This window comes from Neomonachus schauinslandi, chromosome 2 (genome assembly GCF_002201575.2).
Source record: "Neomonachus schauinslandi chromosome 2, ASM220157v2, whole genome shotgun sequence".
Classification (NCBI taxonomy): Eukaryota; Metazoa; Chordata; class Mammalia; order Carnivora; family Phocidae; genus Neomonachus; species Neomonachus schauinslandi.
In genome coordinates this window covers 66,520,416-66,535,911 of record NC_058404.1, presented here as the reverse complement: position 1 = coordinate 66,535,911, position 15,496 = coordinate 66,520,416, and the positions used below count along the sequence as shown (strand labels likewise).

Genomic DNA, 15,496 nt, shown 5'->3' with positions numbered 1-15,496 from the left:
ATAGATAGATAGATAGATAGATAGATAGATAGATAGATAGATAGATAGAATCACTAAACATTTTATCTCTTTTTAGATATAGATATAGATGATATAGATATAATCATTGCTGGATGCAAAGGCTAACACACACATCTGTTAATTCAAGCATAGCAACAGTGTTGTTCAATTCACATATACTCTTAATTTTGTTGATTTATCATGTGTAGAGGTATCAAGTTCTTCTCACTTTGATCCTATGTCAATCTCTGTAGTAGTTTGGCAATAATCACCTTGTAAAATTGTAAGCAATCATATATGTTTTTAGTCTTATATTTTCTTAACAAAGTAAACATTTTATCATTATCAAGTAACTTGCTTCAACTCAATGCTTTGTGCCTTAAAGTTAATTTTAAAATCTGATGTCAATATAGCTACATCAGCTTTATTGTTTTGTTGTTATTATAATTCCTGCATTATCTGTACTGTCCTTAAATGTCACTTTTTCTTTTATCTTTTTCAGGGGGTATATCTCATAATGTGCATATGGCTAGATTTCCATTATTCAGTCCAACAGTTTTCTTTTTGTCTTTCAGTTAATTACATTAGCCCATCCTCAGTTACTGTAATTGTGAACATACTTTGTTTTTTTAATTGCTATTTATTTTATTTTTTAATATTTAAATACAGCTGATACACGTTACATTAGTTTCAGGTGAACAAATTAGTGATTTGACAAGTTTATACATTATGCTATGTTCACTGTAAGTATAGTTACCATCTGCCCCATTACATTGCTATTACTGTATCACTGCCTATATTCCTTATGTTCTGCTTTTTATCCCTATCACTTACTCATTTATAACTGGAGGCTTGTATCTCCTTCTTCCCCTTCACCTATTTTGCCCAACCCCCCACTTACCTCCCCTCTGGCTACTATCAGTTTGTTCTCTGTATTTATAGTTTGATTCTGCTTTTTGTTTATTCTTTTTTTTTTTTTTTAGATTCCACTTATGACTGGAATCATGTCATATCAATCAATCGGTCTGACTTATTTCACTTAGCATAATACCCTCTAGGTCCATCCATATTATCTTAAATGGCACAATATTATCCTTTTTTATGGCTGTGTAATATTAAATTAGGTATCACATTTTCCTTATTCAGTCATCTATCAATGGACACTTCAGTTCCAATGCTGCAATAAACATATTACCTTTTTCAGTTAGTGTTTCCCTTTTCCTGGGTAGATACCCACTAGTGGAATTATTGGATCATATGGTATTTCTATTTTTAATTTTTTGAGGAATCTCGATACTGTTTTCTGAGATATCACCTTAGAATGGCTAAAATCAGAAGACAAGAAACAACAAGTGTTGAAGAGGATGTGAAGAAAAAAGAACCTTATGTACTATAGAAAACAGTATGCAGGTTCCTCAAAAAAAAATGGATGTATTTGGTTTTATTCTATCATTTTGTTTAAATTTGTTTCTACTTGTTTTGGGTTTTCCATTCTTATTATTTGTCTTTCTTATTTCTTCTTTCCCCACTGTATTTATTTGTAAGTTGTTCATTGCATTTTATTTTATCATAGCCAGACACAGTATTTCAAGACAGATTCTTTTTAACATTAATAAGCATACCTAGCATATTTTTGAATAATCAGTTATTCCCTTTCCAAAATAGTACAAGAAATCTTAAAGTATTTCAAATAAATCATCCCTTTCTCTGTTTACATATTGTTGTACAAAACTTAAACACTTGTGTTACTATTTTTGTCTTGTGTTTTCACTCTTTTAAAGACATCAATCTTTTTTTAATAAAGGTTTTTATTTTTTTTATTTTTTTTTAAGATTTTATTTATTTATCTGACAGAGAGAGAGTGAGAGAGCACAAGCAGGGGGAGCAGGAGAGGGAGAGGGAGAAGCAAGCTTCCCAGTGAGCAGGAAGCCTGATGTGGGGCTCAATCCCAGGACCCTGAAATCATGACCTGAGCCAAAGGCAGATGCTTAACTGACTGAGCCACCCAGGAGTCCCTAAACATTTCAATCTTAAACTAAGAGAATATCCTAATGATTACTGAGAGTTAATATTTTAATAGATCATATATTTACCAATTTACTTACTCACTATCACATCAAACTTATTGATCAGTTAGTTTTCCTTATTCCTGAAGCAAATAGTTTTCAGTTCGGTTTCAATTTATGTTGATGATAATATCTATGTTTTTGTGTATCTGACACAATAAGCAATGCTGTGGTTTCAAAATTATTTTTACACTGATCATATTATAATATTAGAATGTATTTTACTTCTACTAACCCATTTAGCAATGTTTCACTTTCATTTGGTGTCCATTATTGCTATTGAGAAAGTTGCTGTTGTTCTCATAGTAATTCATCTGCCATTTTATGATCATTCTAAGATATTTAATTTTTTTCCATTTAGGTTTCATTGTCCTTTCTAAATCTGAAGGTTTACTACATTTTATTTTATAAATTATATAGTAAATATAATATGCAATATTCTTTATTATACTATAATACATTCTCACTTCTTGTCACTCATTTTGACCTAAATATTAACTTCACCCCCTTTCTTTTATATTATCTCCTTTCTGGAATTTATGTTTTCTACTGTGAATGGATAAATAATGTCTGTGTATTAAAACGCATTTGATTCTCATTATTAGTAGTAGTTGTTTCCATAAAGTAACCACTAACACTGAATTTCTGAATACTGACCCATTGCTCCTACGGGAAATACATGCTTAGGTTCCTATGAGACTCTGGTCACAAGATTTTCATCAACTGATCAATAGATAACTTTGTTTCATATGTGTTTCTGTTCAAAGACACTTTATTTAATATATATTGTTCATTAATTAACATAGAACTCGTGGCCAAACAGCACCAGGACTCAGGGCTGAATGAAACTTACCATTAGGCACATCACAGCCTCTTGAACAGGCATTTCGACACTGTGCTTTGGAGCCATTTTAAGCAGCAAAATTGCCAGCAAAAACACAAAAATGCAAAACACATGGCACTAAATAGACCATGAAAAGAACACTTGTTTACAGTCTAAAAACTGACACAAGAAGGCAGAGTCTCTTCTTATTCAACCTTAGCTAGAAACGTATATGTTGGGGGACAAACTTTTAACCATTCTGTTCATGTCCTTGAATGACCACAAAAGCCCCATGAGTATTGATTTTATGGCCCAAAATAAATTTAAGTGAATTTTCAAATGCAGAATCAACAAATAATGATAATTAACTATAATCGATTTCTCTCCAGCAAAAGAAGACTAACACTACGGCTACATTTAAACAAAATGATCTTATGATTATAATGTAGAGCAAAGTAGCCAGATACAAATAGTGAATGCTATATATTTCCACTGATGTAATATTCAAAATTAGTCAATGTTTATTTATGGTGGCATAAATATACATAATGATTATCTTTGAACAGTTAACGACTAGAAGGAGTAATAAAACATTATTATTATTTTAATAACAATATCATAAGGAGAACTCATTTGGATTGAGGCCCAATTTCCTAGCCCATAAAAAAGTGAATGTTAGATTCTTGTCTAAAAAACCTCCATAATCATGATTATATCATATCATAATATGATTTTTTAAATATTTTAGCATTATATATTATCTTTTACATTCTCCTGGTATTTCATAGCAATTATAGGCACTTTGAAAAATAATATAATTTATGTGACTTTTACCATTGATGAACATTTCATTATCAATATTTTCTATTAATTTTAAATTTTACATTGTTGTCTGAAGTTGGAAATGATATGAAGATAAGTGATGTTAGATTTTCTCACTTTTGAGTATCTAGTCGGCAATACATAATGAGTCAGTGTAGATTTCTAGTTTGAAAACTAAATTTAAAGGCCAATTTGATTATTTCTGAAGCATACTTCTAATATTAACATGCTGGCTATAGAGTCTAAATAATGCCAGACTGAATGCCTATAATTTGATGGCCTATGTTACAGCTGAAATCAAGATAAAATTAACCTGGTCAACGTCCAGCAGTTTCAAAGAAATAAGAGGCGAAATATATAGAAAAATATATATCCTCATGGTAGATACTGAACCATCAGATTGGATATATATGAGAACCATGTAACCCTGGAGGCCTTAGATAAGTTTTCTAGTAGAACAATTATTGATCCTTTTCCTCATGATTATACCAGCCACTCTCTTATCAGAAATTGAACCATTAGACTAATTACTCACTGTAAATTTGTAAAACTGAGATAACAGAGTTTTTCAGTAGAAACGCTTTTCATTCTTTTATTTGTAATAGCAAACATATCCATAGTAGGCAATCAACAAATGTACATAGAGTAGATGGATAGATAGATGGATGATTGGATGATATCGTGTGAAGCTCTGAAGGACTCTTAAAATGAAAATTCCTAACTTTGAACTTATTGCCACTTTTTGTGGTTCTAGTCAGGAATCATTAGAGGGGCTACTTCAGTATTCGATTTCAAACCAATATTGATGCAAAAAAAGTCTTGGTAAATATAAAGAATGGTTAGCTTCCAGTGTCTCTCAGAAAATTTGATAGTAAGTAAATATAAAACACTTCTATATGCCAAGATCTGCTATAAATGTTGTATATGCATTAATTGAGTTAATTCTAAATACAACTTTGTGAGATATATACAATTATTAATCCCATTTAGTGGATTATGCATATCTAATAAAGCTGTTTTAAGTTTGTTTCCTCTGAGCTGAGAAGCAAGAGATCCTAATAAGAGTCAAGGGCCCAGTTACTATAGCCAGACAGCCTAGAAGCAAATCCTGTACCACCCCTTTGTTGTTGTGCAATGGAGTACAAATAGATTGCCCAAATTAAACAACTTTGGAAAGAGCAGGGAATGAAATAACTGGGGACTCAAACCAGAATGTTTTTTTATAGCCATGACCATAACAATGTTTATTAGGATTTTTTTCTCTGCCATTGACCTATGTGCATATTACTTGTTTTACCACTACAGTAAAACCTACTAAATTACTATTACCTAACAAAGTCTACTATTATCTTGGCTTTTGTTAAGAATCAAGTAAGAAAGAGATAATACTGTTTCTGGAATAGTTACTAGGAATACCTTAATTAGCCTCTGACTGGAACTCTCCTGGCTCTAAACAGAATAAGCAAATCTGAGGTTGATTTTTGTGGAACTAGTCATGTTAGTATTATGATGTGTTTATGGAATCTAATTTTTGAAAATAATAAAAATTAAATTATTTTTTAATTCATTAAACTCAAGGAACAGAATGAGAGGAAAGTTTGCAGAAAATGCATACATTTTCTAGTTACCCAAGTAATGAAACAAGTTATCAATGACAATCAGATGGCAATGTACAAGTGACCTGGTAAAGAATTAAATAAAAGTAATTTTTTTTTTTCAAATCACCTTCAAAAGCAGGGATTGTTCATACCTGAACAACTTTTTGGGACTGCACATCAACAATAAGGACTCTGTCCAGAGTTGGCTGTGCAACATAAATGAACTTGTCTTTGACATTAACAGCTGAGGCCCACACACACCTCTGAACTTCATCTCCTTCAGCTTTGGGACAGACTTCATCCTATAATTTAGAAAACAGGGGGAAAAGTGAATATCTTAAATTATAATATGGGTATGGCATATTAGGAGCAAAATTAATGTTTGATGCTTAACTACTTTCAGCATCAAACGTTAAATATATACATACACAGAGAGATAGTGTGTGTCCTAAATCAAATAAAACAATACATATTGCATATTTAAGCTCATTAAATGTACATACAAATCAATGTAAATAACTCTTTGATATTAATTTCAGCAAGCTCTTACTTACTTCTAATAGGATATAGCCTGTCATATGTTACTACCTGTTCATAACTCAGTAACTTCAGAAATAGATAATAAATACAATGTTTTCTCTCAAATCCTCCAATCTTAAGCTTCTTTACCAGACATTAAGTGTCACACTAAAGTATATTTAGAGTTTATCACGTCAGTGGCTGCCCCCAAGGCATGTCCTTCATCTTTTCAAAAGCTGCCGGATAAATCCTCTGGAAATGATTGAAAGTTTTCTAATTTGTGGAGAATCAGAAGCTTAGAAAAATTATAAAACGGTAGCCATTCAGAATGCTTATTTTATTTTTCAGTTTGGTATCAAGGTGAAATTTTACAAACTCTTTTAATCTGCCCAAGCAGATTATTATCTTCTCCTTCACCCTCAACTGTTTTCTGGTTGAATATTATATAGTTTGTGCTAGATGGCCATAAATGAGGCTATATATATATATATATATATATATATATACCTACTATTTCCTCCTTTCCTGAATTTTGTCAATAAATGAAGTTTGAAGGGATATATAGGCCCTTGTGATCCATGCTGGTAGACACATCACAAATGGAATAAACGTGATTTAGTTCATTATTTTTGTTTCAGGCATTTTTTTTATTCACTGGCCTTTTTGTTTTGTAACTTTCTCAAGTTACTTATAGTTAGGAAAACACTAAGAAGAGAGATTTGTTGAGCTGTACATAAAATATGCATGTAGTGATTCTAGCATTTCATTTGTTTTATTATTTAGGTATGATCACTGATTACTGATATCTAATTTATTGATTTGTGTACTCCAGTTAGTAACTCTTAAATTAGAATGCTCTCCTTCTCTAATTCAATTAGCAATAATCGCGCCTCGGATAAACCTCATTGGCTACGATACTGCCACTGTGCAAAGCTCTCCTTCTCTAATTCAAATAAAAACATTTTTTTAGCAGACATTCCACTCACCATTTGTATTTAATAATCATGAAACATAATTAACAAGGTTTTCATAATCAACTCCACTAAGCATTTCTTTTGAAGATAAGATTGACAGCAAATAAACCACATTTGACATATAGTAATTAAAATGGATATACCACAGTAATGCCTTTTGAGGGAGCACAAACATAGTAGGTGGTTTTTCTCTTTGCATAAAATTTAGAAAATAATGTAAAAACCAGAGCACTTTGGAAGCTCAGGGTGTGGTCGGTCTGCTGTTTTTCTTCTCCAAGTCTCAGATCTGATTCAGGGACAACCTGGAGTATCCACTGATTTTTAAGATTCAGTCCAGAAGCTGCCAGGTACAGTCAAAACACCAGGAACATAAAATGAGAGTGTTTTCCTTTAAACAGTACAGGTGGTTCCCAGGCTTGCAGAACGTAACCGAACAAATTGAAAACTAAGCATTTAATGTATGGTTCTGGGAGTTCTGGAGGCATGAAATTAATTGTTACATAGAATGTACCATAATCATTCTAAAATGATTCCCAGTGGCGTCATCCTGAGTCATGTCCACAGCACCCTCAAGCAGGCAGCACAAACCCGAACTCTGTCCTCAGCACATGTGCACAACCGTTTCACTCATCGATTCACTGGAACATTATTTTCTATGCCAAACATATTTCTTCAGAAGCATATTAAATATCTTTGACAAGAACCTATTTTGTGAGAATCCAGCACTATATAAAATATGTACTTGAGAGGCATGAAGATGTGGGGGAAAAAAGCAGGATCTAAGGTTGATGAAAGGCTCTGAACACAGGGAAATTGTTTATAAATTCTTTGCTGTTGTGTAAAAGCTACCAACAAAATCTGCCAAAATAATAGGAAGTGTGAGTGACCTGTCAGCGAACCAGGAGCAATTTCCACCCCTTTGTTTGCTACAAAACTATTCAACAGTAAAATAAACTGCTCTGCTGGGAATTATTTCCTATTTGCATGCTGTCTCTATAAGATGTCCCTGAACAGCCTCACAATCATTTTTACAAAGCCATTAAAAGTTTCCTGACAGCCATCCTGAGTTTTCTTTGCTTCACTTTATGCCATTATTTCTGATTATAGCCTATTAGGTCCCATTTTACAATGGCACTCTTATTTTCTCAGATCACATAGATTAATATTTATTTCTGTGGATGGGAATTTTAGAGGAATGTTTTTCACATGCATTAGGCATTTAATGAGATAAAAGAAGAGTTCAAAAAAACCAAAGATGCAAAATAAAATTAATACATACTGATGAGGAAAATGGCCAGGAATTATATCAAGAAGTTTAATTAAATCACTTTTTATAGAAATGTATACCACCATTTAGAGTAAAAGGAATTAACAAGATATTAGAACAAATAAGGGTGAGAGTCAATAAGAAAAAGGCAATTCTAGTTTGTAGTTATAAATTGTCTATTTCCCCTTAGGTAATTTCCATATTTAATTACATATATCCTGTGTATGCATTATCCCCTTCCAAAATTTTAAAGGCAAACAAGATCTGTTTTTAGTGATGATAGAAGTTTGGATTTAACAATTAAAATAATGTTGATGATACCTGATTGCTGAAAATAAGTAGGCCAAATAGATGGATATACGCATTCATCTTCTACAGGACTTTGCCATTTTTACTTATTGTATTGACTGTCTATTAAAAACACATTTCCCAGGGCGCCTGGGTGGCTCAGTCGGTTGAGCCTCCAACTCTTGGTTTCAACTCAGGTCATGATCTCCGGGTCGTGGGACTGAGCTCCAAGTCAGGCTCAAGCTTAGTGAGAAGTCTCCTTGAGAAGATTCTCTCCCTCTGCCCTTCCCCTCAACTCTCTCTCTCTCTCTCTCTCTCTCTCAAATAAAGAAATAAATGAAATCTTAAAAAAAAAAAAACCTTTTCCCTCAAATCTCCAAATTTCCATCTCTCTTTCCTCTTCTTCCTCATAGTACCCCTTTGAGCATATCTCCCATCATTCATGGCAAGGACAAATGTTATTTGTCACAAGCACCTTCATGTTCCTTGCATCCAACTTAGTAAGTTTCTGTCATTATCCCCTCCTCTCAACCTTCTCTCTAATCATAGATTTGTCCACTGTCCTTTGCCTTCAGAAAGATATGTCCTATATTTAATTTGTCATTGTAGTTATGTATCCAGGTATTCAAATGCGAACACTCCCTTATAATTTCAGAAGTAAAGAATAAGAAAACATTACTTGGATTTTATCTTCTTTCCCTTCCAATCATCCATCTAATTCTCTTCAGACACTAAACAAGCTGTCTAGAAAGTTATTTCCATTTCCTGACCTTTCAGTGTAAATTGTTCATAATTCAAACTGGCTTTCATCATCCTCTCTCTTTCGATAGAGGAAAGATCACCAGTGGCCTTGACATTCCCAATCATTTGTCTTTATTTCTTGTTGGGAAGCACTTATTAAGTACTTACTATGTAAAAGTATGCAAAACTATACTTGGAAATAAAACCATGAATACACGAGAATGCCTGCTCTCAAGTTGCTTTTAATTTCTGATGCATTTGTCAATTCAGACATCGATTCTTCCTAAAATAGTCTTTCATTCTTGTAAGGCAAGGATCAGCAAACAATGGCCCCAGGCCAAATTCATAGCATTTCCTATTCTGGTATGTGGCCCAACAACTGACAATGTTTTTTTCATTTTTTAATGGTTGAAAAACAAAACAAACTACTACTTTGTGACATGTAAACATTATATGGGATTCAAATTTACATAAAAGTTTATTGGAACAAAGCCAAATCCATTCATTTAAATATTGTCTACGACTGTTTTCATGCTATAATGGTAGATAAAGATCGTGTGGACTGCAAAGCCTAAGATATTTACTATCTGAACCTTTGCAGGATAAAAGGTTGTTGATCCCATTCTTAGATATATCCCTATCATTTAAATCCTATTAGTGAAATTCTGTCATAGTGGCTTCATTATATTATGTTCCTTAATTATGATTCAGGAAAGGTAAACCTCACACTTTGGTTTTCTACTCCATTTCTTTTACATTAAATTCCTCTGAGAGTGCATTCATTTTTATTTATTGATTTATTTTAGAGAGAGACAGAGGAGGGGAAGAGGGAGAGAGAATCTTAAGCAGGCCCCATGCCCAGCACAGAGCCTGAAGCAGGCCTCGAGCTCACGACCCAGAGATCATGACCTGAGTGAAATCAAGTATCAGACGCTTAACTAACTGAGTCACCCAGACAAGCCAAGGGTGCATTCATTCTTATTGCCTTATTGTAATCATGGTCAGATGATACAAAGATATTAATCTGTGGCCTTGTCAATCACCAGGCCTTCCTTCCTCTATCAATCACTTTACAGAAAAAAATCTGTTACATGAACAATTTGAAATAGACATAATAGTAAAAAAAAAAAAGTATACTCTATTAAAGGTGATTCAAAACTAAATAGAAAATAAAAAAAGGTGAAATACACATACACATACATGAACACACATAAATAAATTATAGATAGATGATAGGTAGATATATGATAGAGAGGGAAAGATACACAACGAGAATAAAAATAAACTGGTATTAGTATTATTAAAAAAGGCATAAATAAGTATGTAATATATAAAGTGATCTAACATGTATACAGCCAATTTGGGCATTGATTTTGGCAGCATTATGGATTCATCCAAGAGTGGTATATAGACACTCCTAGGTAGGTACTGAATTACTGGAAATGTATATTGAGTCAAAGACTGAGATAAAAGACAGTTTGATGTTTTGATCAGAATGTAGCATTTAAGTTTAAAAATTCGTAGATATATTGTAGATATAGTTCCCTTACTGATCTGGTCACTAGTGATTGAAAATAAATTGATTTTAGTAGTTCTGCATTGTTTAATTTTTCCTGTTCTCTACCAGTCATGTTCCTAAGACTGGCACGATAGTTCCTTCCTTTGGCAGTAATTGAGAGTTGGCGGGAGAAGAGGGCCTTTGCAAAAAAAAAAAAGAAAGAAATTTAAAAAATCTATTCAAAATGTATAACTGCGATCTTCATTGTTCTCCAACAAATAGTCTGTTTTTCTAGCTAGAATATTCTCACCAACATTTCATAAAAATCAATGATTTTCCACAGCTACTAAAGAGCACACCACACATTTTATTAATCAAATTCTTTTCAATCTCCACTTGGCCATCATATTTCCAATACCTATGTGAATCATCCCTAACTACTATGGGTCTTGGTGATTTTCTTCTTGTCTGAACTTCCATAGCACTTATATTTTGTACCACATAACTTGGCATATAACCCTGTACTATCATTCTCAGTTAAAATGTTAGCCTTTGCTCTTCCCATATTTTTTACATTTTCTAAACACAATAGTGAAGGTACAATATTTCCTCACTAAATACTTGTTTAAATGTCACTTATCATAGCAAAAAAAAAAAAAAAAGTCAAAAGTGTCTATTTCTCAGTCAAGCCATGTCATCCAGAATGATTGAGAAACTGAATTTTCAAAAATGTTGTGTGTGAACAACTGCCACTTGGCATATCATTTGTTACCAAGCTGAGAATAGCATAGAAGTTGAAAATAAACATTTAGAACTTTATATAGCAATTTGACGTTGCCATAATAGCTATGTGCTCCTATGATCAGTAGACTTATCTCTGTGAACAGGATTTAGACCAGTCTGGGTGATGTCAAACTTGCCTGGAAGGTTTCTTGGGAGAAAAATACTTACTGGGTAAAAAAAAAAAAAAAAAAAGGATTGAGCAAAAACCAAAGTGATTCATCCTCCCCACCAAATAGTTTAAGAAGCACTGATTTTTTTTTTTTTTTGCGAGAGAGAGAATGAGAGAGAGCACGAGACGGAGGAGGGTCAGAGGGAGAAGCAGACTCCCTGCTGAGCAGGGAGCCCGATGTGGGACTCGATCCCAGGACTCCAGGATCATGACCTGAGCCGAAGGCAGTCGCTTAACCGACTGAGCCACCCAGGCGCCCAAGAAGCACTGATTTTAAGCTTTCTTTTCTGTCCCTCTGTCTCTCTTTTTAAAATCCAAACTGTCATAATCTGAGTCTACTGAGATATATAGAAAAGTAAATAATGAAACACTTTAAAAAGTAGTGTTCGCTTTATCATTAGAATGCAAATAATTATTCTCAATGAGGTTTTGTTCGTTTTATCATGAATCAAGACAAACGAAACAAAGGTTCTTTTGTACTGGATTGGAATATCCTAGGATTCCTAGGATATTTTTCATAGCCATGTGGAAATATAAGTAATCAAGGTTAAGCTTTTTTGAATACACCAAATACAGTGTACTCTGCTGATCCTGCTTTGCAGTATTAAAAAAAAAAAAAGAGATTTTACAATTATGCACAATTAATTTAGTATCAGTGGTTATCTCCCTGTTGAACCATTTTTTTTGAAAAAGAAAGACTATGAATTTGAAATACTTTCATCAATTTTAATTGAGATTACTGCTTATAACCTGAGCAATACAACTGATTTTTTCTACAATTACATATATTCAATTTATCTAATTCTATTTGCCATTTCATTTATTAAAGTATATAAACAGTCTAGCTCATATTAGTCAAAACATAGGTAGTCATGGAAATGCAGGAGGTGATTTGCCTTAATTTGGCCTATCTTAGAAAACCATCATACAGCATGATTCTGATTCTAGGATATCAAAAGTACAAAGACTACATTACAGAAATTTTCATCCTTTCTTTTAACATTAGAAGAATGTTTTTATGTATTTTAGTGTTACAATAAAAATGGAGCTGATAACATTATACTGTCATAAATTGAGAACCAGTTTCTTTAGAGACAGGGTATTAAAGACGTTATGAAAACAGGCCTTGAGATCAACCAGACCTAGAGGTCATGTCCAGCTTTACACTCATATTAGCTGTGTAAATACTCCTTTTGACCCTCATTTACCTCGTGGCATAACAATATTATCTATTACATAGGATTATTATGCACATTAAATAAAATCATGTTTGAAAAGGTCAAGGGATCAATAATGTTACTTGTTATTTCTTTTTTTTTTAAAGATTTTATGTATTTATTTATTTGAGAGAGACTGAGCATGAGCAGGGCAGAGGGGCAGAGGGATAGGGAGAAACAGACTCCCCACTGGGCAGGAAGCCCAATGCAGGGCTCAATCCCAGGATCCTGAGACCATGACCTGAGCTGAAGGCAGACACTTAACCGATTGAGCCATCCAGGTGCTCCATACCTGTTATTGTCATATAGAAAATTTTCTAGGAGCTATATTTCATGAAACTATAATAGTCTACATATTTTTACTACTTTTTTCAAATTTCCATAATGTTTTAGAGAGAAGTTCACTCTGAATATTTAAGAGTTTCAGAGAGTTACTTTAAGTATGGAATGATTGTTGGGAAAGAATTATTCAAGAGAATTTTTTTTACCCCCTCTATCATTTGGTAGTTCTGTGACATTGAGCAAATCACTTGACCTCTCTCATTTCAACTGGAAGTTGAGGGGACTGAATTAGGATTTTGTCAATTGTTTTCAAAAGAGAAAAAAAAAATCCAAAGCTCTCTAAATTACTTCTACTCCGCTTAAATGGAAAATGTTTTACCCAATTTATAAAAATATTATGTTAGATAAGAATAGCAATTAAAAAAATAAATTTTTAGAGGGTTAAGTTTCAAATGTCTACAGAATATAAGAGAAGAAAACTGTAGACCTTTTGTAAACATAGGACTAGATGGTTTGTGTCTTGGTTCTCTTGATTCTTTTTTTTTTTTTTTAAAGGTTTTATTTATTTGACAGAAAGACAGCCAGAGAGGGAACACAAGCAGGGGGAGTGGGAGAGGGAGAAGCAGACCTCCTGTGGAGCAGGGAGCCTGATGCGGGGCTCGATTCCAGGACCCTGGGATCATGACCCAAGCCAAAGGCAGACGCTTAACGACTGAGCCACCCACGCACCCCGGTTCTCTTGATTCTTGTAAAGGAGCTGAAATTCTGTCTCAGGCTTGGTCCAAGGGCCAGTAGGCACTGAGAATCCCTGGGGCAGGAACTTAACGTCTGTTGGGAAAGGCATAAATTTGAATAATGGGGAAACCAAATTAAATATCAAAACCAAACGTGTCAAGATAGGTTGAAAAACCAGTAGAGTTTGGCAAAAAGGTATTGGTATTAAAAGTTAATATCAGGCACTAAAAAAATTAGACAACTATGGTGGATATCAGATAGTGTAAATTATATGGACCCATTTGGTTCATGGTAGATAACTTAATTAAATAGTAATGGGGATAGTTGAAACTACAGAATTAGTTGTGTTTAATTTTGTTCCCTAACATAATGAAGACCTGATTTGTATAGAAGCAATAATAGTCTTTCCTGAGTTTGTTTTACAAAGCACAATTAGTAAGTTGGTTAGCTAGAGGGAAAAAAATAAGATTAACAAATTTTTTCATTATCAGATAACACATGAAGTTAACTGAGCAGAAAGAAAAGAAAAGAAAAAAAAAAGAAAAGACAGAAAAAATGAATTGGAGCAACCAAGCTGAGCTATAGTATGTAAACTTTTCTTTAAAATAATGGAAAACTCATTATAATCATGACATCATTATGAATGCTAATGAATATCATGGGAGACAGGGCTTACTTCTTTCAAATATGTTCTATACTCTAGTTTCTTTAAGTAGCAGCAGAAAATACTTATTCAAATGGTCCCTTCCAACTATTGATTAGTAGACTCATCAATAAAAAGATCAATAAAACATTTGTTTAAATGCCAAATGTACACATTCCCCTGTACAATTTTTCTGACAGCTGGATACCTAGTCTTATTTTTTTTTTTTAACTTCAAGAAGAGGGAGACTTCTTTGTAAGGTAGACTTCTGAATTTTGACTAAAGAGCATAAATCTCTCCTTCATAGCTTTCCATCATTCGATTTGGTTCTTCTGTTTGAAGCAATACATCCTATCCTAAATTTTACATAAAAGTCCTTCAAATGTTAAAGATAGTTTGTTAATGTGGCTTTAAATCATGGCTTCCAAAACTGAACTTAAGTTTTTTACCTTCAGTCCAACTTCAGAAATTCATTTTCTTTGCCATCCTGATTATCCACTTCATAGGTATTATTTATTTCAAAATCTATAATTGCTTTAAGTAATATGATCTGAGCACAGAGAAATGAGATCTGTCAAAATACAATTGCTTGCTTTTAGAAGACATTGTAAATGATTCTCTTTGGATTAATTTACCTTGATGCTTTGAAATTCTTATGTTAAAATGGTGTAAATTAAATCATTTCTCATCATTACAAGTCCATAGGATAAAGAGGGAACAAAGTTAAACTTTTAAGGAAAAGGATTGAACAGTTGTAATGAGATGGAATATCAAAAACAATATAATGCCTCTTTCCTTCTTAAAATGATCATCTGTCCCTTTTTTTAGTAGTGATACATGAAATTTGATAATGCGCATTTTACTAATATTTCTTTATGGAGACATTAGTTGAAGAGCGGCACAGGTTTTATTGATTACCTTTTCAGGTATGCATATGTAATCTCTTCCTGTGAATAGGTTACTTTGTCTTGTAACTATTTAAGAAATTTTGACAAAGCATAAATTGAGTTAATTTTACAGTTGTTGGAGTATCTACATTTGGTTAAATACTGTGTAATATTTAGGAATTTA

At 33.0% G+C, this 15,496-nt stretch overlaps 1 protein-coding gene and 1 pseudogene across 3 annotated transcripts in view; both read right to left on the bottom strand.

The window, feature by feature from the left end:
- FSTL5 (follistatin like 5) overlaps positions 1 to 15,496 on the bottom strand; it is a 673,395-nt gene that overhangs the window by 67,581 nt on the left and 590,318 nt on the right. For all 3 annotated transcript variants that reach the window (XM_021698885.1, XM_021698886.1, XM_021698887.1), the window contains one exon: positions 5,462 to 5,611. In XM_021698885.1, coding sequence (XP_021554560.1) covers positions 5,462 to 5,611 — 150 coding nt within the window. The remainder of the gene's footprint in view (positions 1 to 5,461; positions 5,612 to 15,496) is intronic.
- LOC123324111 lies at positions 6,654 to 6,763 on the bottom strand (annotated as a pseudogene).